This window comes from Acanthaster planci, linkage group LG16 (genome assembly GCF_054643075.1).
Source record: "Acanthaster planci isolate LZ-2023a linkage group LG16, COTS_SCS, whole genome shotgun sequence".
NCBI classification, from domain to species: Eukaryota; Metazoa; Echinodermata; class Asteroidea; order Valvatida; family Acanthasteridae; genus Acanthaster; species Acanthaster planci.
The window spans coordinates 7,086,192-7,112,379 of record NC_141792.1 but is presented as its reverse complement, the minus strand read 5'-3'; the positions used below and the strand labels follow the sequence as shown (position 1 = coordinate 7,112,379).

The 26,188-nt window shown below is 42.3% G+C and overlaps 1 protein-coding gene across 8 annotated transcripts in view; it reads left to right on the top strand.

Moving 5' to 3' along the window:
- Nucleotides 1–7,524: 7,524 nt before the first annotated feature.
- LOC110989844 (uncharacterized) overlaps nt 7,525–26,188 on the top strand; it is a 75,217-nt gene continuing 56,553 nt past the window's right edge. For 3 of the 8 annotated variants that reach the window (XM_087147119.1, XM_087147118.1, XM_087147120.1), the window contains exons 1-6: nt 7,527–7,901; nt 19,438–19,773; nt 20,781–21,122; nt 21,416–21,754; nt 22,634–22,975; nt 23,269–23,610. In XM_087147119.1, coding sequence (XP_087003245.1) covers nt 7,805–7,901; nt 19,438–19,773; nt 20,781–21,122; nt 21,416–21,754; nt 22,634–22,975; nt 23,269–23,610 — 1,798 coding nt within the window. In that variant the 5' untranslated portion in view covers nt 7,527–7,804. Of the gene's footprint in view, nt 7,902–19,437; nt 19,774–20,780; nt 21,123–21,415; nt 21,755–22,633; nt 22,976–23,268; nt 23,611–26,188 lie in introns of all 8 variants that reach the window. The other 5 variants (XM_087147117.1, XM_087147116.1, XM_087147121.1 and 2 more) reach the window with 4 other exon arrangements.

Sequence of the window (26,188 nt, the reverse complement as noted above, 5' to 3'; positions counted from 1 at the left end):
TGTCACTTGACCCTGGCCTGCAGACGGTTGTTCCATTGCTTCAACTCGACAAAAAAAAAGAAACAAAAACGCTTCAACTTACCTTCACATATCACTCAGTCCGCGTGGCTGCATTTGTATATTAGATATGTCTTGACATGGAACAGCCGTCTACGGCCATTTCGCCTCTTGTGGTTTTTGTAAGGGCGCCAAGCGCATCCCCAAGCTATCTCGTCCAATCAGAGCGTTCGAGACGATGTCAAACGGGAGAGGGCGCTATTTACATTCCCGTTGCTGGCATTTTGGTCTGTGTGCCAAAGAGGAACGTTGGTAATGTAGTGACACTGAAATCGTGGGACACAAAGGCTCGTTGGTAAAGAACCCGCAGGCCACTTTGAGCCCAGCTGGCACTTTGGGGGCTAAAAGTGATATACAAAAAAAATGAGATCAGGACATTAACTATGAACAGACTTGCTTCACCCGAGGTACGCTGTAACCTTAAAAGAGGCGAGGTGCGGTCATTGTTACGCCAATCTTGTGAAAATACCTTTGAGTATACCAGGCAAGATATGGGACGGAGGGGTACCCCCCCCTACATGTCAAATCCCTATCACACTCTAGACTGTTACCTAACACAACCCCCTCGAAGTCTGAAAAGAATTCCTGAGATTCCGATCAAACAATGACCAACACGAAGGCGGGGGTTCTCTCTGTCCCATATCTTGCTTCAAATGCCTTTGAGGACTAGGTGGCTTCAAAGAATCTATTTCCCTCAAGACGGTTGCGGCTTTTAGGTCCGGAAGATGCTCTCCTTTCCCACGGCACTGAGTGGTCCCACGTTAATTGGTAAAAGGACCTATCGCCAATAAAGGTAAATCCGCAGAGCTGGGTTGGTCACTTTTGTCCGAGCAGTTTAGTCTGATGGTTGTAGTAGTTTCATGTCTTATCATTTTTATAAAGCCAATCTGTCTATTTTCCCACTTTTTCCAGTTGTTCTGAGTGTTTCTTTATCTGCCAATTTGTATTCAGTCTTTTGTTAAACACGATTTCTGGTCACTGCAAGATGCCGGAAGTCTTGGAAGCGAGTGGCGGCAACCGCGCGGCCTTCGGAGAGTAGGAGACCGCTCGGAAGGCCTCGTTTTGCTAGGCCTACGCAAAGCAGGGGTGATGCTGCTGAGGCAACCCCACGTTTGGTTGTGCTGGAGAAAGTATACCGGCAGCAGCCATACCATCACCTGCAATCCGTACTGGTGCTGTAGATAAATCTCTCCCACCCGGAGGCCCGCAAAGTGCTGCCGCTGCACCGACTGTGACTTCGAGGCTCGGTGAGTCAGATGTTCACTGCAATCTTTTTCCATTACCTGTTGTGAACCACTAATCTATTCCTCATTTAATGTCTACTAGTGATCTTACTCATAGTACTAGTTCACCTGCATTGGCTTTGACTTCCATCTGTATTTCGCTTCCCCTTCAATGGATAATGTACAAGACTACACTGCGGTGTGCACTAACCAGCGTTTGTGACGAGCTTGGGCTGGGCGCACCTAAAAACATTCAAGAAAAAAATTGGAATGGGGAATTTGTCCAATTTGGTTCTTTGCTATACGGCAACTCGTACTGGGTTTAGTAATGCTCACTCTCACGACTGTGTATTTATGATCGGTTCATCTGAATCACCCACCTTGCGAATTCGCCCCCCCCCGCCACCAGCTTCGCATAACGTCCATTGAGCAATGGTCTTCGGCTTTCTTGGTGTTTGCATCCATTTACTTGATTCGTCATCATGACTGAGCTTGACAATTACTGAAATATGCCGATACTATCCGATCTGCGGCCTTCCGTCGCACGGGTTTCGGCTCGAGCGATTATGATATCCAGTTTCGTCTTCGCCAAGCACGAATGCCTGTGCGTTCTTGGGCCAGCATCGACGCTGAATTGTGGCTAACGCTAGTGGGTGGTCCCTCACAGAACTTTTTTCGTCCCTATCCCCATAAGTCCACCCAAAAGCGCGTCCCGGGACCGGGTCGTAGGCCTACATCCTCTCAGCAGGAACAGTAGTGAGGCACCGCTTTTGGAATCTGTTTCGACTTCAACTGCGGTCCATGTTTCCGGCTCGCATGTCGATTTGCCCACAAGTGTTCCGTGTACATGTCCCCTGGCCACTCGGCCAATAATTGCCGCGGTAGCTCCCTACGCCTTGGCATTGCCCAACTAGCATGGTCCCTTTTCTCACTGGCAACACATACCCAGGAAGGCAAGACGCACAAATCCTGATTGAAGGTATGACTTTTGGCTTTCGTTTGGACTATTCTGGTCCGCGAGTACACTCTCCGGCTCGCAATTTCAAGTCCGTCCGTGAACACAAGGCTTTATTTCATAATAAAATTGTCAGGGAGACTCAGTTTGGCCGCATTACTGGTCCTTTTTTACTCTCCCTTGCCTGACTTTGGCGATTCCGTCAATGGTTAAATTGACCCGTCTGTTCCTGTTGTTAATTATTCGAGTTTTGATGACGCGGCAGGGTTGGTCTCAAGTTTAGGCACTGGTGCTCTTATGGCTAAATTTGACATTAAGTCGGCTTTTCGCTTGCTGCTAGTTCACCCGGATGATTTCAACCTGTTTGGCTTCTTCGATGGGTCATACTACTACGACAAAATTGTGTATACCCACGGACTGTTACATATCGTGTGTGACATTCGAATGGTTTAGCACATTCCTTCAGTACTTTACCCGCAAAGTGGCAATGACTGGCAATTCAGTCAGTACCTCGACGATTTCATTTTGTGGGAAGTGCAAATTCGAGGGACAGCGCTCCTGCTTTCAGTTATTTTACGGTCGTCTGTATTGAGTTTGGAGTTCTCTTAGCGTCAGACAAAACGGTTGGACCGACTACTAACATCACTTTACTAGGGTTGGCAATCGACACTATTGCTCAGACAATTCAAGTTCCACTTGCAAAAATCGTGTACGTATTAGAGAAGTTGGGTAATGCACTATTTAAACAAAAAAATTGCTCCCAGGGACCTTCAGTCTGTGCTTGGAAGTTTAAATTTCATCTGTAAAGCTGTTCGCCCAGGCCGTGTGTTTTTATCAGCGGCGTTCGGAAGCCACATCATCTTATCCGCATTTCTTCAGGAGCGCTCCGCCGACCTGTTGGCATGGCGACGGTTCTTGGTCAATTTCAATGGCTCGGTCATATTCCCAACCCAAATCTGGTAGTCCAGTCACACCTTACAATTGTACACCGATCTTCAGCCGATGTAGATGTTGGTGCATTCTTTCATGGTAATTGGACATACATGTATATACCAGGCACAAAATGGGACAGAGGGGTACCCCCAGTAAGTCCAATCCCTATACGCACCCCAGCCTATTTTCACCTGACACATCCCCCATATGTCTGACAAGAATTCCTGAGATACCAGTATAACAGTGACCAACACAAAGGCGAGGGGTCTCTCTATCCCATAGTTTACTTCATATGATAGGACGTGCGGCAGATGGCCCTTGTCAATCCGTTCACTGCGCTTTTCTATTGCTTTCCTTGAACTTCTCCCCATTGTACTGGCGCTGCACTTTTGGGGACCAGATCTGACTGAGATGTGTGGTTTTCTGGACGGATAATAAAGCAGCAGTGGCCATAATCAATGGTATAAGAAAACAACTGTAGCCTGCAGAGACGGGGTCCTTGGGTTTTGTACACCCCAGGGGCAAATGGAACAGGCTCGGCTTCTCCTTGAGTGCCATTTGCCCCCTCAGGTTTACAAAGCACCATGGACCCCTACATGGCAGGCAACACTTGTTAAATGTCCGATTAAGTTCAAACTTCATAGTTCTAATAGTAATGATAAAGGTTCGAGTCCCACCCGAGTACGCTTGTGGTTTTTTCACAAGCCTACGGAGGCGAACACTAGGTATACAGTATTATAATATACGTCGGGCAGGGCAAAAATCTAAAATTAATTGATTAATGATAAAGAGTGTTTTACATGCCTAGTTTCAAATCGAGTGTGGCACAGCTGAGTTCTTCAGGCCCGGAATCCGCCCCAACCCAGGGCCAAAACAGCCCGGCTCTTCGGAGGGGTAATTACTGCCAAGACACACGTTGGACTTCGTAAATCGTGAAATAATTATGCTGCAACGTAGGGCCTATACACTTCCCGTCACAGCACTGTATTTTCGGCTCGAAAATTGAGCAAGGGCATGTTGCAAAGTCGTACGCACCAACTTGCCCAAGCCCAGTTCGTGCTCGTCATTATTTCCCCATGTAGCGCTTGTCATGCTTGTTTGTACCTCCTAATCTTTCATACTACCTCATTTTGGTCCAGTGCTAATTGGAGGCGAGCTCAACTTTGGAAAGGACATGGAAAAACAATAGTGAGATTGTACTGAAAATAAAATCCTCATCATCCTCATAAGAGATATATTCGTTCGCATGGTGCTACCGCAAACCTTTTCACTTACTGCTGTCTTTCACCATGAATAGCCTGAAATTCCAATCTGACATAATTTACAAAACCTAGTCCGACCAATGTTTAGACATGTACTTATATTTAGACGACCCTCCCCAACGCCGAAATGATGCTCCTGATGCTATCCAAAATAAATTAGGGAATTTTTCAAACTTTTTTTTCATGGAACTCAAAACTCTCTTTTACTGTAAAGAACATTGTTTGAGGATATGCCCATCTTGTATCATTTCGTTGGTGTAGGCTATTTTAGGCCTGTTCACGGCCAGCTAGCTATAGTGTCGTCTCCCAAATTTTGTGAAGGAAACGCAAATATATAAACAAGCCCTGATCTCTAGAACTTTGACGGAAGTACATGTACATATAGGCTATGAGCTATTATGTGAGCTCAGCACCTGCTTCGAACTTTGGTGGAGGCCGTGTGTGTTTACTATGGAGCTTTATATGTAACCTTGTTCGATTTTCCCGCCTTGTTATAACTGTAGAACGCTTTGGGCGAATCGTTAGCAAAGACGATCATCATGCGCATGCCAAGCCGTCGAAAAGCTAAAATCCCATTACGCGTGTCGCGCAGGAGAGCAATCTTGTTGGCCTTATCTTGATACAATTTTTCAGAAATAGAATCTTAAAGTCCTCGTTTAACCAAAGAACCTTCACTTGCATAAACTGTATATACCTACATGTACAGTGTGTATACATGTATATCTAAGTGTATCGGCTCAAAATTCTACTGTGAAAGAGCAGGTGCTCTGTGCTCACATACGGAATCGTGACAAAAAAAACCATTGGCCTTACTAATTTCCTCGAGTGGATTTACTTGTTTTGCTTGAGCGGATTACTATTTCGCCTGAGCGGATTACTATTTCGCCGTGGTGGATTACTATTTTGCCTTGGCAGATTAGGTGTTTCACAATTATCAAGATGTATTTTTGCGTTGGGGAGATGTTAATTATATATAACGGGTTTGCCCTTACCCAACGTATATTTATAAGCACTGTATGCTCAGTGCTTGTCCGAGAGCTTACGTTGGGTAAGGGCAAACCCGTTATATATAATTAACATCTCCCCAACGCAAAAATACATCTTGATAATAGTTCGCGGTACCCGCTGCTTCATTTGACTCGGACCGGCCAGCCGACCCCGGCAAGCTCGGTGGTCGAGTGGTTAAGACATCTGCACTAGTAAGCAGGAGGTCGTGGGTTCGAGTCCCACCCGAGTAAGCTTGTTTCACAATGTCGCCATTAATCACCCTTGGCAAAATATTAATCCGCCTTGGCGAACTATACCCGGGCGAAATAGTGGGTCATACTTTTTATTAGTCATGTTCTAAACACGCTTTGTGGAGGAGCTTGTGGGGGTGTAAATTATGCTACATACCATTTGACCATTATAGCCCTATAGGAATACAAGTTGTCGTCTGATTTTCCGGATGTCGTCATCCGGTGATTATCTCTTACTGTCAACAATCTTTCAAATGGCTTGTGAAATATATAGCCAAAGGCCCTACCGCTATGGGAGAAAGTTGTGAACCATTAATTCTATCATGCCACACAAGTTCAGACAGTTGTCATCGTCAATGATGAAAATAGGCTTCATGGTCCCTGGCACTGCAAGTCGTGGAAGTTTCATTAAATTGCTCACTCTTTTTTGAAGGTTTCAACGATTTGCTTACTCTTTTTGCAATGTTGGCCCCATTATGGTGGGTTGCTCGTCCTAAAGAACGTTCGCCGGTATCTTTTCATGCACACTGCGGAAATTGTTAGAGACTGGCACAGCTTGCGGAACGCACCCAAGGTCGACCAACGCTATCCAGATTTTGAGGTTTTTCTAAAATGGCTTCTGTGCTTTAAATCCTAACGCATCAGGCATCGATACTCTTGAGAACCAAACCTGCAAATGAAAATTTCCTGGTAATTATTGATTTGTTAAAAAGGATCTTTATCTTCGAGTCAGGGAGCTGGTCCTGTAAGAAACACCTCGCCCTTTCGAGCTTCCTAGTTCTTGGTGACTGATGCTAAACTGTGCTATTAAAGCAAGCCGCCGTACGCCAATCTCGAAAAGTATGACCCAGAATGGCAAGCTGTTTAATATTTACGTTTTATAAAAATGCAACTACGTCAGCGTTTGTTCATGTGTGAAATAGTTATTCTAATGGGCAGAGTTCACTTTGCCAAAAAAGAGGTCTTTAATGAACACAGTTGTGTGGGCGGTGCACGTGCACGGTAAAAACAACTTAACATGCAGCAGACACTACAGGACTAAACAACTTCCCTGGACAACATTAACAGTAGTTTCACGGACGATATGTCTTTGGATGGCACATGGTACATTCATACATGGGGCCCCACATACAATTTACCTAAAAGCCCCCAAACGTTTGGTGAAGTGCCGTCTATGCCGGTTGGGTAATCTGGCTCTTCTTTTCAAGCTGGTCTATGTAAGTTAAGCCATTACACTTTACTTAAATTACTTTGCACCCCTATTTTCCACTCGTAATTAGGCCCTAAGAGCTATGACTATGAAAAGAAGTCCTCAATGTTTGTAGCAGCCAAGAGAATGCATTGCACATGCAACTTGTTACTGCAGGTACACAAGCTGTCGAGGAGACATAGGCCTACGGCTGTACTCGAATTTGAGCCATGATTTCAGACCAGCTGCAACGTACCGGTACCGGGGTATCGGCGGGGAGCTGGCCGCAAAAAAGACTGGTTTATCGAATGCCAGTGTTCAAATGAGGTTTTGCATTTCACAGACGTTTCCCTCTATAGGCCTTAAGAATTAAGATGTATTACATATATTTGGATGTGGTGCTAAATCGCGATTGGCCTACTAATATAAGGAAGGAAGGATGTGCATTGTTTGTTGCCATTTACCTATCAAAGCTAACGGTAGTCAGAGAGTGATGTTTCACAATGCGGAAACGGACTATAAGTGTTAAACTGGTACACGCTGACACCCTATCCAGGCATGTGAGATTGGACCGGTGCCAAATTCATCTATAAGTTAGTGCGCATATGTTCCGACCTTGTTCTATTGTTGACTTACAAGTTCATTTCGAAAGCCACATCGTCACAGTGCAAGCGGAAGATTGAGCCAGCTTTGGGAAGATGTCACATGTCAGCTCCTCCGCGCGGGGGACGGTGCATAAATAAAAAAGCAGACATCCATTTTTTTCAATCCAATGCGTCCTGTTATAGGTTAACAGTTCAGTTCAGTGTTCCTTCGGTCCCTGGAAGCCACTTGTGAAGGAGATGTAAGCTCGGTGTGTCTTTAGGTATCCAGCCTGTAATTATCTCTTGAGTTTGGTATTACCAGTGACTTCCAATAAAGCTGCTACATTGCCAGCAGAAGAAAGGATGGGCGGTCCTTGCGGATCCACATTCGTGGCGGGTCTTCTGTGCATTTGGTATCTTCTCGTAGTCAACTGTACCCATAGCAACGCGCAGGTAACAGGTAAGGTTGATGTGGGGTTGGTTACGGAGGCATTGCTTTATTAATATTAGAGAAAAACTGCAAAAGCTACGGCGGAAATTCAGTAACCAGATACTATCTAGGACACCAGTTCAGTATGCCAAGAGTGCGAATCTAGCTCCTCAATATAAATAGCCTTTGCAGTGTACGCGGAGTGGAACTTATCAATCTGAAAGAGCTTTCCTCCAAGGCCCTTAAATGGAATGGTTTTTGCTCTTTCACAGGGAGTCTGATATAGTTTACCTCACATAATGGTCCCCACATTTTTGTACGGGATCAGGGTAATATGGTGTTCTATTAAGGCCACATTACGCAGCTCAGTAGAGTTGTTTCAAGCAGCGTGTTGTTTGGAGATGAACGTCTCTTCTGGTGTCCCCAATGAACTGGTGTTTTCGCAGTTTTTATGAATGATCACGAGAGGTCACCACGTTCATTTTTATGATAGCCTGAGAGTTGACCTCTGAAAGTTGACTGCTTCTGTACCCATTGGATAGGAAAAAAGTGCAGAAATTCTAGATTTTGTTATGTTATATTTTATTTTACTTCTTTAGCTGAGAATAAGCTGAAATAAAACGTTAAGATAAAAAGCGCATTTAATATTATATAAACTTAAGGGGGTGCCATTTCTTAATATTTCTCCTTAACTTAAGGGTGCTTTTATCCGTTATGGACGCGGTTTAGTACTGTGCAACCTTAACAATTACACTAAGGCGCTACTATAGAAGACGAAAAGTGGCCACCTGCTTGTCGCAATCGAAATAGTTGAAAAGCAAATTTTACGTCTTTGTAACATGCAATTCTCCACTTTTCTGCTGCCTCAATGAACTTTCGTTGTAATGCATTTTTCTACTTTTCGGCTTTTCTGCTAAAAGAAAAGCAGATTTTATTTTTCCTCTGTTCCATGGCGGCTGAAAAGTGGCCGTCTACTTGTTTGCCTTTCAAAAAAGAGGAAAGTGGATGAGCGTTCCGACAGCTGTTCGCTCTACTTTTCTGCTTGCGGGAAACCGGATAAGCAGACTTTACTGAGAAGGCCATAAACTGGCCACCTCCTCCACCCCAGGGCCGTGAAACGGTTTTTCTGGTTTCCCGAGAGCAGCAAAGTAGATCTAGCAGTTGTCAAAACGTTCGATCCACTTTTCTGCTTCTTTGACAGGAAAAGTAGCAGAAAAGCAGAAAAATGGGGAAAATATTCATTAAAAAATGTTTATTCTGCTTTTCAGGTAGTTCAAAAGTCGAAAATTGCATTTTACAAAGACGTAAAATCTGCTTCTCTATACTAACCTGAAAGCAGAAAAGCAGATGGCCACCTTTCGTCTTCCATAAGCGACGTTCATTTTCGGCTGGTAATTGGAATGCTCACTTCCAGCGCTGAAAAAACCTCTCGTCGTGCTGTACAACAAGTCTCATCGTACTGCCAAACAACTCTCACCGCGCCATGAAACGACTGTCGCCGTGCTGTATAACGTGGCCTTAATTGAGCACCATCATAGGGTTAGCCCTACTGGGAAAGCTTCATAGAGGCTACAGCTCTTCCTCGCAAACATCTTTGTGCGCTCAGTGCGGAAATCGTTATTTTGACACGGCTTCCGCCAGCAAACACACCCAATATCAAGCCAGTATTCCCCCGCACTATTTACATCATAGTTTCCCTAATTGAATGAATAATCTATCGTTAGTCTTACTGTAAGGAAGTTTCACCCATGACTTTACATTTGAAGTATACGTTCATTGAATTCTGCATGCGTTCACATCTTATCAGTTCTCATCCGCTCAAAGTTCCTATTGCCTAAACTTCCCAGTGCATTGTTTATATAAATGGCTCACGTAGGGTCATTGCATCAGAGAATGCTACTATTCATAGTGTAACGTTAAAAGCAAGCAAAACCCAAACAAAACCCTGCGTATACAAAACTCTAATTTTCAAACCATTTTGTTCCCTTGTCCCTCTTATTTGTTTTTCAATTCGTTCATTTTCATGGCTCTCAGTTTCGTTTACTGTCACTAAAATTTAGTAAGAGATCCAAATTACAAGCTACGTCATTTACAACTTAACAAGTACAGAAACGGCCAAGAATCTGCCGAAAATAATTGCCTGTTGACAAATTCACTGACTAAATTCTGTGCGTTGCAGGCTTGTAAAACTTCAAATTATCTTCAAAGTGGACCGTCGAAATAATATGTTCTGATCGCTTATTAAAATAAAATACTCTTCTTGTTTTACCTGAATGATGCAGTTAATTCAAATGCGCGCTAAAAGAATTGACTCTGATACAAAATGCAACGGTAATCTGTGTCATCTGAGCAAGAAAACGTAGGTTAGTTCGTTCTGGAAGACAATATACGGTTTGTCGAGATATTTGTTTTCCGACGGGTGTCGTGTGACCTAGTGTGAGAGTGTGTAGAGAGGCTACCAAGTTGTGAACGATAACCTTAACCACTTTTCTGTTCAAGACTTGTATCCAGGCGCACAATCAAAATCTTTGAAAGGCTTCCACGGACCGGCTGGGGCACGACCTGTAAGTCCAAAACTTTTTGAAGCCAAGGCGAAACTGACTGTTTAATGGAGGTTCGAAACCTCTTGAAGTCCCGGTGAACATTTTCTTCAGTTTCCCTGCCCCATGCATATATGGGCGTGAACAATGCAGGGCCACGCCTTACTTTGTTTAAAATGTAAATGATAAGAATTCAAATTAGACTCAGTACGGTAAATAACACGCAGTTGGGAAAATCCTATTGAACGAAGTATCACTTTGCTTTTCGTGACAGTGTCCCACTGATCTTGGTCAGATCCCATAGCTTCATTTTCGGATACTGAGAGAAAGTTTAAATACCAGTGACGTGGGTCACAGGGGGGGGGGGTGATAATGCTTCGTATCCAAGGGCAAATTCTATATATTTTTGGCTTCGGAGAAGAATCGATCGATAGAGAAAAGAATTAAAAATCTTGTTAAATCATTAAGCGGTGAACGCATTTTGGGTGTAATAAATACAAAGTACCCAATGTACGATTGATTAACTCTCATTTTTGGGGTGGATATAGGGAAGAAGGGAAAATCTTTTGATCTGTTTCATTTCCTTGCCTTCAAAATGCGTGTGTAAAAAGTCCCATGAACGTTCCAGGATTTGTTTTTGAAATGAGTAAAAAGAAGCGACCAATTTTTCGCTGTGTTGGTGAAGCCTTTTGGTTACAAGAGTGAACAAAGTTTGTATAAATGTACTCTGCAGTCTGCACAGTGATCAATTAAACGCTTGTCATTCAGAGGTGCACCATTAAGATTGGTGACTTTGAGCCCTGCCACCACAACCATCTATACAAATAGGCCTAGATTGGGGCTTTTGGCTTTTCATTGGACGAAGATCGATCACGTGATATGGACTAGCATGCATGTACCAGGTCGTGAGAACTGGTCCATTAGTGATGTTTCCCACTTGTTACCTTGATCTTGACGTTTTCCCCATGCACTCTACCGTGGTACCGTATGACAAAACAATTGTTACCTGTTGTGATGGGGTCCGCGCGAGTGCATCTTTTTGTATGTCCTTGGGGGCAAAAAGCTTCCTTGGGTTCGCTTTGGGTGCCCCTTGGATGTATACAACTTTTCCTATTGAAGGACCAAAGTTGGTAAAATTGAATCAACTTTGATGCCAATATTGATTATTATATCAACTGCCTTAAATCAATTTTCGTCGCTGACACTCGATGACACTTGAGAGTACTCTTGACTCTGCGGGGAACTTATTTTAGCATGAGAAAATATTCACCGTGTTTCACTTAAAAACTTGATCAGTTTTTACTATTTTGTATCATTTTCTACATTAAAAACTTCCACTCTTACCTGGTAACCAGTAGACGCTTAAATGATGTGCTTTGATTTGCCACATTTATGAATGGCCAGTAACAGTATAGTTGGAATACATGTCATAATTTGACTTGGAATGCCAATGCTCTTGTAATAAGTTTTATCGTAACGGTTTGCACACACCACTGTATCTGAGTAGAGCAGTAGTGCAGTAGGTAAGTGCCCCTCTTTTGTTACTTTGCAGCCCAGTTTTTAAGTAGAGATAGAGCCTGAGTTAAATAGCTCAGCCATAATCTGTTTCATTTTGTCTATTCTTTAGCCTCTTTGAATGTTCTGTTTCCTTCTTGAAGGGTTCAATCAAAGCAGGGCTTGTATTTTTATTATTTTGTTTAGTTTTAATTGTGTGTTTCTTTCCGGAAACCGATTTGTTATCAGCAGTTCTGGTGTTGAACCACTCGTAGATCAAAGTTAGGTCTTCTATTATTGCTCTTAGATTGAATCTCTAAAGCGCTGTTTTGGGAGGTGTTTTGTGCTTAAAGTATAGTCCTCAGAACATGGGCTTGTAAATTTCGTGAGGTTTTGAGATGCTGAAAGTGGAAGGAAATTTAGGAGCTAAAAGTTCTTTTTGTGACTTTTGACTCAAAGTACCTGAAAATGTATGGATAGGTTGAAGTTTTTCATGTCATTTCTAATTTTTCTTTTTTAGTCATTGATCAAGCAGATGTAGAAAGTTTTGTATTCTTTTACCACGTGGCTGTATCTTAGGCAAGGCAGTTTTCTTTGTTCAACATTCCTATGCCTATAACACGTGGTTGGTTTATTATTAAGGATAAATGTGTCCTGCCTGAAGTAGTGGTCAAGACCTTCTTTCTTTATTGCATCAGGATTATTCATGAGTTCAGACTATATACATGTCCCAATGCTTGATACAAGGCAGGCTTTTTGCAACATGTGCACTCCCTTTCGGCTGACACTTTAATACTGAACCAATACCTTAAGCATGCCTTGTCATACAGCGACATGCTCCTTAAACATGCAAACGTCACTTTACAGAGGAGTGTAGGTTTTCTTAAAGTTCTTCAGAGAGATTGACAAAGTGAGATTGAAAAAAACAAAAACAAAACACGATTCTACACGATTGGGGAAAATATGCACTAAGTGTCTGGGGGTATTCGCTTCACCTCAGGGGCGTTCCGCGGATGCAAGCCGTGCACAATAATAGGTGGAACATTTCTGTATACTAAGTGCGTGAAGATGGCGGATGTTCGAGTACGAGGAACAGCTAGTGTGTGGCTTTTCCTGATACCAGAATCTCGCGTAAATGATATGGGTCCCAACCGAAAATCCCCGGATTGTAATAACGGAAATCTCAACAAGAGTAACGGTGATGCGCTAATGCAACGAAACATGTTTTACTGAAGTCAACATCACTGAAAATGGGGCACAACTGCAATCCATGACCTTCCGACCTACAAGTAGTGAGAAAGCGAGAAAAAGACCTAACTTACTCATACTGTTGGTACTTGATGACATGTTTTACTGTAAATAGCATTAACAGTGGGATGAGTATTCCGGTCTTCGGTTGGGTGAGGGTAAATTTTTTTTCCTTAAAACGATTGACAATTTTTCTTCCGTCCGTGACAGAGTCCTCACTCCTCCCCCAATAAAGTTGGTAGCCTCACCGTTTCTAGAATACTGGTGCTTTGAGTTCCTTACAACAAAAACACCAATAAAAACAGGAACAACAACTGCTGCTGCAGCTAGAGGAAAACAGCAACACTGGCGCCAACACCATGAACACAACACGAAACAAGGCAAAAACAAAATAAAACAACAAAAACAAACACCATCACATGCATAATAGCACCCATCATTAATTAAAGTGCGGCTGTAATGAATTTTTCTTCGACATAATTTCTCTGTATCTTTGTACTTTTTTCGATGTACGAAAACTCTTACACACATAAATGCATTGAAAAGTGCACACTTTTAAACATTCAAAATTATCCATGTTTTCTAGGACAACTGAGGGCGCTGTTGCTGTGAAGGCATCAAGGGAAGACATGGTTTAGTGCATAGGTATTTCTGCTCAAATTTAAACACAAAGATTTTACTAACTGAAAGCATTTCAGAAAGAGGAATTGGTGGTTTCTTATTGCTATGCACATGAACAACAATGAAACAGCAAAAACGAAAAAACTACGTCGAGAAAAATCTACAAAACGCAGGACTCTTAGGGTACAAATCAATGTAGCATTGAGGCTTCTTCCTGAGATGACATCAAAGTTTTGCTCATAAATATGGAAATATCATTAGCATAAAACCAAAAAGGCATTAAAATACCCTCTGAAATAGTGAAATCAATGATGGAAAAAAAAGGTTTACAGAGGCACAACGGTGCATTTTACAGGTTCGTCATAAAACACATTGATTGCAGCTATCTTTTAGCGCCCAGCTTTCCTCGTATACGTTCTCACAAATGAAATTTCGGTGATCTGGTCACTTTAGTCAACCCCGATGCCAAACATATGGCTTGACAATCCACGTACTGACTTCACCCGTCCATGACAAAAATTCCCCGGACAATCCAATGAAAGCAAACCGTAAACAAAATAATGACTAAGTTAAAAGTGAACTCTTAACTAGGATGTTAGTCGTAAGCAAAGTAGGCCCAAAGGATCTTATTCCAATATTTCCCAGTAGGACAAGGCACATGTGGTAACAATATATCAGGAAGTTTATGTTATCTAACGAGCAGGCACAAGAAGTTGGATAAACACGTACATATATCTCACCGCCCCCGCTGACATCATATGTATGGGGCCTGCACAGTGGCGGATCTCACCTGGTAGTCTGCAGGATAGTTTTTAATAGGGAAATGCCCTTCACTTTTATCTTCATTGTGCTTCCTTCTCCCCGATTGGTAATATATCTTTAAAGACAGAAAGTACCTCTTAAAAAATATCTCAATCCTTTCAGCCTCGATCCCATAGGCTGCTGAGGCGTGCTTGTTCCTTCGTTAGCGTTCCCTTTATTGCTTACGACCGAGGCATTTGGTGGGATTCAACATTGCGCGGGAAGATCGCACCCAGTGTGCGGGTCGATGTCTAATCACTCCCTTTTTGAAATGCCGCGCGCCTCGCACCCTTTTGTAAGTTTGAATCCGCCGATGTACCATATTTACAGTGGACAAAATCCGCAGAGAGGTTGTAGGCCGAAGTCACGTTGTTGAGTTTTAGAGCCCGCTGTGCTGGGGAGAGTTAGGCCTTAGGTTTTAAATTGTTTACAACTTTGACCATGCACCATTTGGTAGATGGGCTGCCAAAGTCAAAGTTTGCCAAAGGTTTATACCCTCTTCTCCTAAAAATGCACATTTTCTTTACTCGGTGTTCACGTTAAAACCACTTCGCGCTGGGTTTAGTTGTCGATGTTGATGATGCTGGGCCAGAATATTATTATTTTTTCTGTTTTCAAAATTCTTCAAAACTCATCATTCCATTTAACGGACGTTTAGGGCCTATGCCCACATGAAGTAACTCAAAGTTGACAGGTGACCTTCATTGACGCCCGAGTGGTTCAGCCAAGCCTGCAACCTTGTAAAAAGAGCCCAGATTGTGCGGTGTTATATAACTTTCTTTTGTTCACGAACCTGGTTCAGTGCACTGCTGACTCTTTTCAATAGGGGCAGGTTAGCGTGCAGCGGTGCTGTGTGGCTTATCGCTGAGGTGGTGGAGCGCTTTTGTCCCCGGTGGTAATCGGCTCGCTCTAAACGCCCAAAGCCGTGGTATACTGTTTCAAAACAAGACTGGATTGTCTCCGCTTTCGAGAGTAAAAAATGTCGGTAATGCCCAGCAGCCTGGTCTTTTGTTCAGAGTATGGTCTTTTGTTACAGGGCCCTGTTCCCTTTGTCCGAGTTCGGAGACCCCGGCCACGAATATAGGGCCTATGGCTCCGCTACCTGAGCCCCCGGCGGCAAGTGGTCTATGTGAGGCATAATTATTTACATATAATAGATAACTGTTAACACAAACTCAAAACACATTATTACTCTTTGATTGCGGCTATAGAATCCATACTTTGAACTGCAATTTATAAGAACTTACACATTGCATGAGAAACACGTTTCGTAGGCCTATATGAATCCTTCACAATCAGTGTGCAGTTCCTTTTTTCAGCTGTGAAAGTTTTTTCAAAATTTTAGATAGCGTCGACGTTTTCACAACTTAGACACTGTTTATGGGGCTTTCATTCCTAACGATTTTGAGGTGTCAAACCTCGACAAATCTTTGGTAATTTTAAGTAGAGATACATTGCAAACCTTAATATAAGCGTGGTAGGACGCCAGCCTACTCTGCAGAATTTGCCCCCAAAATGTTAAGCTGTTTAGGGCTCTGTTTCTTTTACTCTGATCATTAAAATATCTTGAAAATTAGCCAGGCAAGAAACCGTGTATACTTTTTATTTGGTAAATTTTTGCATAGGTTCGGGCCTGGAAAAACTGGATCACTGAATGCAAAGCAGAGTTCATGTCCATTTTTGTGTTTATTTTTTTTCTCGAATGCTTTTTTTACATTTGTTTTTTTCAGGGGTTCAAAGACGTACTTTCCCTATTTATGAAGGAGGGTGACAATGCCCCACCGATCATTGTAAAATTCGAAGGGGGTGCTTGATGATTCTGTGTTTCTCAAGGGGGGCTGATTCGTTTTTCCTTGCCTGGATAAGAGGTTGTAGTGCACTGTCCGGATACACAAATCTGTGTTGATTCCAGTATAGCATGACGTCGCATACTGGTATCCGGCCCGACAGCCACACTCGTCCCGTACCCACTAGGGAAATCCCAAACTTATCCCAGGCATATGATGTTGAGAAATATAGATCAACCTATGATCGAAAAAAAAAAACTTGTTACCTAATATTTTGAAGACAAAATTGTGGTAGGTGTATAAGCGGTAAAAATATGCAAAAAAATGGACTAGGATCCAACAACAGGCTTAAGTTTGAGTTCTTGTTTGCTTGATGAGCGAAGCGTTCTATAGGGGTTCATTCCATCAAATGGTTGTATTTCTGCGTGCAAGCTCTCTAATATTTTGTGATCCCACGGGGTTTTTACCATAAGATACGCCATAATCAGGAGGCATCATACAAATATTTCTATAAATCCCGAATTTGGGACTGATAGTTTCCAGTTCGGAGTATTTCTTTCACAAAAATCCCCAAATTGCGGGCCTATTTTGGAAAGAGGCGGGCGGCTATACATTCAGAAATGAGCGCTTAGTTTCACTGCTGTTTTGGGGGTATTTTCCTTGAAAGGCAAATTAAAAAAGAAAATTCGTGGCTAACCCCCATGAAATTGAAACGAAAAGTGATCTTCTGGCCGAGAGTCAACGGGCGGCGCCATCTCGGCCCGATTTTGCACTGTTTTCTGTGGTGTAGTGCAACCACAAGTGCAACCATAGTTGGCCAATAAAATGCGCCCTCCATTGTTCAATTTTCGTAAAATGCACACGTGTGTGTAACTTGTTACCCCTTCGTGTTTTCCCTGCTGTAGGCTTGAACTTAAGTTACATGTAGGTTAATGTACATGTATTTATAACACATGTCGTGTAATTTTAGGTGATTTGCCTATTTTTTCATCAAGCAGAATTTTAAAGTGTAGGCCTAGTTAGCAGTTGTTTTGCTGTTTTCATGAGGCCTAACGTTAGTTACCGCCGTACTGCGGCCTAGCCACAGTCAGTAGTAAGTAGCAAGATATCTATCCAGTTTTGAATTATGCCTGGCTCAATCTGTCATTTCCAGATTTATTTCAGTTTATAACCGGTGATAAATTTGATAGAAATGTAAAAAATCCGTGAACACGGTATGCCAAGAACATCTAACACAATAAAGTGGAACTTTCTTCCCTGTAGAGCATATAAAGCATGTAAAGATTTCCTGATAACATTCTTGAATTGAACAGAGCGAACGTTGTGCCATATGCATAAAGCCATAATACTTAACACGGCTGGATAGTTACTTTCAATGATTGTTCTGTTCTGAACAGATTTAGTAGCAGTATTAAAGCAACTCTGTCCAACAACACAAGCATACTTCCAAGCACACAAATAGCTGGAGTGTGCATGACCAGGGTTGACGAGAGTATGCTCTGAGTGATTGCAGGGATATCGGTTATTCCACAAATTAGGGGTCTGAAAGTGTGACTGTGACATTTTTGTGTCCCAGTTACATCTGACCTTTGTTATATAACAAGGAAATATCACCGGCATTGATTTCTAACTATTAGTATTTGGTTGGCAGGTAATTTGCATTAATTCATCACTCTTGGAAATTAGAAAATGTGTTCTGAACTTACAAAATCATGTCAGATGTGATTGGACTAAAAAAAAAATGGTTTCCTAATTTCTAGAATTACCAGTGTACATGTATTGCTACACTTGATCTGAGAGAAATACAAATGCACTATTTTCCTGCACTCGAGTCAACACAAGTAGCATGTGTGAACGCACTCTTTAGGTGCAAGATACGTATCAGTCAGTATTAATGTTCCATAACTGAATTACCAATAGTGTCTCCTTACAAAGTGTCATGCCTACAGGTTTCCCACCAAGCTCTATTTACATTTTGGTAGTAACCCAAACCATTCACATCCAGGTTCACCAAAAGAATGTGATGTTGTTAGGCAAGCTCAATTGTGTAATAGTCATTGTCAACTGTACGCAATGAATCTCAACATCAATAGGGAACCCTGCATTCCTATTCATACATAAATTTCTCAATGTAATGAGCTTTTTCAGCTAGAGGTACTCAACCGAACAGGAGAGGGGTATTGCTGCCAATGTAAAAGATAATCATAATATTAAGTCATGACTTACAATGCACTTGCTCAAAAAGTGATTGACAATCTCGTTTATTCTGTTTTGTTGATGTGACTTCTATACATATGTATTGTTCAAATCTTGCAGAGTTAGCTTTCTCATTGAAATCTCATTTAATTGAGTTCCTGCCTGGTCTTTTCTCAACTTATGGATGAATTTGCAAATTGTCTCAGACGAAGTACATTAAAACCCTACACTCTACAGTAAGCTAGCAGCCATATGCTGATACATGAATAGACTGGCCTACCTGTAGATTTAAGCAAGATAGCTAAGTCGTTTCAACAAGATGGCTAATTAAAGTCATTGGAATGAGATGGTTGGCAAGTCTTTTAAATGAGATCAGACATCCATTAATATGAGATACTAATTCACATATGAGATAACAAGTTGTTTGAACGAGATAATGTGATTTAATCAAGGAAGCAAGTCATTTAGTTAGGTACCTCATTGAGACAACTTAAAAGTAATTTTTATGATGATAGCAATATACTTCCGTAAATTAAATCGTGCAAAGCATTTACAGTTAATCAGATCATGATGGGGAGGGGCTTGCTTAGTTTTGGGTCAGGGGAAGAGCCTACAGACACTGGTGTTGAAATTCTGAATATTTCCAAAATAGATTCCATCGCTCAATTCAAATTCTCCGTAATTTCATTGTTTAATTTTTTTATGTGCTGAGTATGAATAAATGGAGAGCTGTTTGGCTAACATTTCACATTCTAGTATGCCCTTTCTAGTTCATCAGTAACCCACCTAGGACTGTGTCTATTGTGTTTGTCCTTCCAGCTTCTCACAAATCTTATTTTGTTCACATGGATATCATAATTCATGACAATCAATTCCCAGGGGATGTCCGTTTGGCTGATGGAATCTATCCTTATCAAGGGCGCGTGGAGATTTTCTACAACGGGCAATGGGGAACTGTCTGTGATGATGGGTGGGGCATTGAAGAGGCCACCGTGGTCTGCCGGCAACTTGGGTACTCAGCCACTGTGAGGGCCGCTGCTGCATCCGAATTCTCCATTGGAGATGGGCCAATCCATCTGGACGACTTGTTGTGCACTGGAGATGAGCTAAGGCTTTCAGACTGTCCACACCGAGGATGGGCAAGCCATAATTGTGGACACTCAGAAGATGCAGCTGCTGTATGCTCAACACAGGGCTCTGATTCCTCTTTGTCTGGTCAGTGCTTTAACCCCATTGGTTTCTGTAAAATAATCCATGCTTTCAAAGCGCCAACTCCCCACCTACTAGTATCACTAGCTGTTCAGGTTCCCTTACTTGCTCTGATATTTTTGGCGATCACCAGATTTTGCCAAAATGCTTGTGTCAGCGTTTCTCATGGAACAATCTGTCCTGTCGCCTCGGAAACGGAGACATTTCAGATGCTTGTGATAGCAGACGACTTCTTTTTGCCAGTTCTGAGCCTGTGTGGTTCTCAGCATGCATTTGACTGGAAAAGGACATGTATGGCTTCTACATGTTCCTGCCATCAGTGTCTCAAAGCCTGATTCAGACAGTCTTTCGGTATTCAAAAGTTTTCTCAAGAAGCAGTTCCCCCCCAGATCTTTACATCAATTTGTCCCACTTTCTTCTCATTTCTTTTTCAATGCACCTTGAATCCCTCATCAGTTGGCGCTGTGAAACTGTGGATGTGATACAAATAATGAATATGTGTACCGTCAGTGCAGTGGTAAAAGAATTTCATGAGGTGCGTTCACTGAGAGGGAGCAAACATTTCATCTGTCACCAAATGAAATTATTTTTACCATTCCAAAAAATGTATTATTTGTTCTATTACATGTACCTGTATAAAATATCTTCTGTCAGGAGAACAAACAGGTCCCGCTGTGCTTGCATGTTAACATCCATCACTTTGCATAACATATTCATGTCCAAAGTGCAAGCCACCAGTAATACAATTAATTCCTCTTTCTTAATGGGAATAAGATATATGCAGGGGGGGTGGCGGAAACAGTCAAGTGACATTCTATGCAGAGATTACTGTTGAGTAGAATGAATAATTAAATAACACATGATCATTGATCCACAAATCAAATGAAGGAGATTATGCAGGTATTGTGTAATATTATATTTTTCTACATAATTATATGGTTGATGATTGGCCACTCTCAAAACTCTGCTGGTCAGACTTTCTTTGATTATCTGTCGAGTTTGTTCCTCTCCAGTTGGCAGTGTTCGATTGATGGATGGTAGTTCATCGTCTGAGGGGCGTGTTGAGGTCTACTATCAAGGTGCGTGGGGGACTGTCTGTGATGACTTGTTTGACATCCAAGATGCTACCGTCATCTGTCGTCAGTTGGGCTTCCCAGCTGCAGTAAGAGCTGTGTCAGCTGCTGCTGAATTCTCTGTTGGTGATGGGCCCATCTTGCTTGATAATCTGGAATGCACAGGACGTGAAAGTACACTGGCAGATTGTACCCATGCAGGATGGACTGTCAATAACTGTGGTCATTCAGAAGACGCTGGAGTGGTCTGTTCTGCAACAACTGTAGCTCCAGGAATTACAGGTGATGATTACTTTCAATTCTCTTGAAATTAATTATCAATTACAACAAGTTGCACCTTACATGTGTGTTTGTTTGGGTTGATTGCAACTTTTTACCAGCACGAATTAATAAACGAAATGAAACAGAATGACTGTTAAATTCACAGGATATCAAGAATAATATTGGAAACCATTTATTGTAATAGGTCTTGAATAATGAGCAAGCGATTTCATTATACACCTTACACAATGCTGAGTCTTGAACCTCTCACAACGTACATGTACACTGTACATGTATGTCCTGTGTCTTTCCAGATGGCAGCGTTCGGTTGGTGGATGGAAGTTCTTCTGAGGGGCGTGTTGAGGTCTACTATCAAGGTGCCTGGGGGACTGTCTGTGATGACTTGTTTGACATCCAAGATGCTACTGTCATCTGTCGTCAGTTGGGCTTCCCAGGTGCAGTAAGAGCTGTGTCAGCTGCTGCTGAATTCTCTGTTGGTGATGGACCCATTTTACTTGATAATCTGGAATGCACAGGACGTGAAAGTACACTGGCAGATTGTACCCATGCAGGATGGACTGTCAATAACTGTGGTCATTCAGAAGACGCTGGAGTGGTCTGTTCTGCAACAACTGTAGCTCCAGGAATTACAGGTGATGATTACTTTCAATTCTCTTGAAATTAATTATCAATTACAACAAGTTGCACCTTACATGTGTGTTTGTTTGGGTTGATTGCAACTTTTTACCAGCACGAATTACTAAACAAAATGAAACAGAATGACTGTTAAATTCACAGGATATCAAGAATAACCACTACCAGCCAGGGACTCCGAAATCGGAGCCGTATGGTTTATATGTGTGGCCGGGGTCTCCGAACTCAGACAAAGGAAACAGGGCCCTGTAACAAAAGACCGTACTCCGAACAAAAGACCAGGCTGCTGGGCATGACCGGCATTTTTCACTCTCAAAAGTGGTGATAATCCAGCATTATTTTGAAACCGTATACCAGGGTTTGGGGTATTTAGAGCAAGCGGATTACCACCGGGGACAAAAGCTCTCCACCACCACAGGGATGAGCCACACAGCACCGCTGCATGCTAATCTGGCCCCTATTGAAAAGAGGTCAGCAGTGCACTGAGCCAGATTCGTGAACAAAAGACAGTTGTATAACACCGCACAATCTGGGCTCTGTTTGCAAGGCTGCAGGCCTGGCTGAAATATTCGGGCGTCAATCACCTGTCAACTTAGAGTAGTGCTTGAAGATTACTCCGTGTGGCTATAAACGACTGTTAAATGGAATGATGAATTGTTGAAGGATTTTGAAAACGGAAAAAATGATAGTCATGCCGGCCCAGCATCCTCAACGTTGAAAAATGCCCCGGCCCGAAGTGGATAATATTGGAAACCATTTATTGTAATAGGTCTTGAATAATGAGCAAGCGATTTCATTATACACCTTACACAATGCTGAGTCTTGAACCTCTCACAACGTACATGTACACTGTACATGTATGTCCTGTGTCTTTCCAGATGGCAGCGTTCGGTTGGTGGATGGAAGTTCTTCTTCTGAGGGGCGTGTTGAGGTCTACTATCAAGGTGCCTGGGGGACTGTCTGTGATGACTTGTTTGATATCCAAGATGCTACTGTCATCTGTCGTCAGTTGGGCTTCCCAGGTGCAGTAAGAGCTGTGTCAGCTGCTGCTGAATTCTCTGTTGGTGATGGGCCCATTTTACTTGATAATCTGGAATGCACAGGACGTGAAAGTACACTGGCAGATTGTACCCATGCAGGATGGACTGTCAATAACTGTGGTCATTCAGAAGACGCTGGAGTGGTCTGTTCTACAACAACTGTAGCTCCAGGAATTACAGGTGATGATTACTTTCAATTCTCTTGAAATTAATTATCAATTACAACAAGTTGCACCTTACATGTGTGTTTGTTTGGGTTGATTGCAACTTTTTACCAGCACGAATTAATAAACGAAATGAAACAGAATGACTGTTAAATTCACAGGATATCAAGAATAATATTGGAAACCATTTATTGTAATAGGTCTTGAATAATGAGCAAGCGATTTCATTATACACCTTACACAATGCTGAGTCTTGAACCTCTCACAACGTACATGTACACTGTACATGTATGTCCTGTGTCTTTCCAGATGGCAGCGTTCGGTTGGTGGATGGAAGTTCTTCTGAGGGGCGTGTTGAGGTCTACTATCAAGGTGCCTGGGGGACTGTCTGTGATGACTTGTTTGACATCCAAGATGCTACTGTCATCTGTCGTCAGTTGGGCTTCCCAGGTGCAGTAAGAGCTGTGTCAGCTGCTGCTGAATTCTCTGTTGGTGATGGGCCCATTTTAATTGATAATGTGGAATGCACAGGACGTGAAAGTACACTGGCAGATTGTACCCATGCAGGATGGACTGTCAATAACTGCGGTCATTCAGAAGATGCTGGAGTGGTCTGCTCTGCAATTTCATCTCCTAGTCCAGGAATTACAGGTGATTATAATTATAATAATAAATATTGGCAGCAAGGTTTCTCTTTCAGTTTTTCACCCTGCGCATCGTTAAGGGTGTAGCTATTCATCAGCGCATTGTTAGGTTAGTCAAGATATTTGAAGCACCGCAATATGGCATTGTGATACAAAACTGTGCAGCTCTATGCCTAAAAGGATGGGGCAAATACATTACGCTTGTTTGTGGGACAAAATTCTCAAACAAAAGAGCAGCCAACCAGGAAGACCATGAAAAAATCACAGTCACTTTAAGCAAATATGGTGTTATTCATCAAGATGTCAAAGAAATTAATCAGAAAGCTTGTTTAAATAATTCTGCAGAGTCCAATTTTGTACCGACAGTCAGTTCCACATTTGGGCAGCTCTATTTGGGTTGACAGTAAATCTTCCAATAAAACGTTCATTAAGACTGTTCAAGGAATATTTTTCTGCTGATCACGAGGTAAACACGGTCGATAATGCACAACCATCAATGAACAAATTGTTGATTTTCTTTTCCTTTCATGTTGTCAATTTCTGATTCATTTTTCTCTTTTGGGTTCTTCCCATTATTACAGGTATTTTTTATCTTTTTTGGGGGGGGAGGAGTTTGGTGATTCAACCCCTCCCCCAACACCCGTGACTGCACACACATCTACGGTTGAAATAGAGTGTGATTTCAGTACAAGGAAAGTACTACATGTACAAGTAGGCCTACTCATTTGCAGTAGCTGAGAAATGAAACAAAACGAATGTGTCTCATTAAAAAGGTTTTCCACACAATATCACGAATCTTATTGCAAACTATTTACTGTGATACTGGGTACATATTGTGTCATGAGCAAGTGCACCACTCAGTGCAGAATCTTGCACCTCTCACATCAACAAACTAGGATTTTTTTACCCCTTACTCCCTATGCCCTTGCACTAGAAACAGTACTGAATCTAACAAACTCCAACAACCTTGCACAATTTCAGTAGTTGCTGGTACCAAACCTGCCAAACTCCAACAGGTCTCATACACCATACAGTACTAAACCTGGCAAACTCCAAAAGTTAGAGTTTGGCCAGTTTGGTACATATGGGTCCATGCATTGTCTAGTGATTAGAAAAAGATGGTACCAAACCTAACAAAATGAATCATTTTGTACTTACAATAGAAAATCAGAGTTTGGGGGAGTTCACAGGCATTTGCTGTGTTGCACTGATATTTATAGGAAATGTTGGTATTTTTATTACAAAAAATACATAATTATGCATACCTTGGTATGGATATTATATAATGCTTACCTTTGTAGAACACATTATGCATCTATGTACAATACCAATAAATATGTATGGAATTTGTTACATTCTATAAAAATTCCAATACCTTCCTGTAAGTAAATGTACCAGTCTTGCCTTCGTATGCAAAATACATGTATGGTGTCCTTGACCATGCTGACCAGCAACACACACAGGCGAGCTGATACACCCAGTGCAATATAACCATCCATGTACACACACACGGTCCAACACTGGTCAGTAGAGCTCACTGGGTGTTTACCCAGTGAGCTCTACTGGCCAGCCAGCCGGAGCCACCGGTGTCTGTTCACCCAGCAGAGTCCAACACCCACTTTTGTAACCAAGATGCTAACCTGACAGTACCAGCTCAGCCAAAATTAAACACCATCACCCTGGGCCTACTGTACCAAATCTAGCATAGTCCAACACCATGTGCTTATGGTATGGTACCAAATCAGCCAAAACCTAGCAAAACCTGCTGTTGGAGTTTGATGAGCTATGGGCAGTTGGTTTGGGTTTTTTTCCCCTTACATCGATGTATGTGGTGACTGCTTTATACTTGTTTGACCAAGGGCTTGCAAAAATTTCACAAGCATTCTCAGGAAGGACTCAAACCCATGACCTCCTGCTTCCTAGTGCACACATTCAGAGTGCTGACCCAAGCAGTCTTGGCTGGGTGGTCTGGTGGTTAAGACCAAAGGAAAGGTTTGAAATCTTCCCTCATCAGTCATCGTATCAATAACCTTGTCCCGGTCCAATTTGACATGTTGACTGTGAATGTGCTATCGCATGAAATCTGTAGGACACCAATTGCAAGTCTTTGGTTCTGGGATCATTCTCATCGTTCCCAGTTAAACTTGAAGGATGGGAAATTAATGGAGTGGGCAGCAACATAGCATTTTGAGCATGCTGTGTTTACTCCTGTATCTCCTGGTGTTTGTACCAGAACTGAAGGTGATGTGTTGCTGGCATTTCCATAAATCAAGTTCGGGTGGCCTGTTCTTGACTCGGGTTTCTTGTTCTTGCACTCGAACGGCAGGAACACGACTCAAGAACACTGTTCTCAGAGCAGGATCACACACCACCTCCTTATCAGGGTTTTACAGGAACACACGGAAAAACTTGTGAGATTTTAATTTTTGAACAGCTGCAAAAAGTAGAGAGATGGCTTCCAAAGCCAGGGACAATGGGAAGTTTTGCAAAATTAACATTAATTATTTTCCGTAACACAGAAATGAATGTTCCTGTTTATATAGAAAAGAATTCAGCCCATGCAGACATTAACTCTCGAATAACGT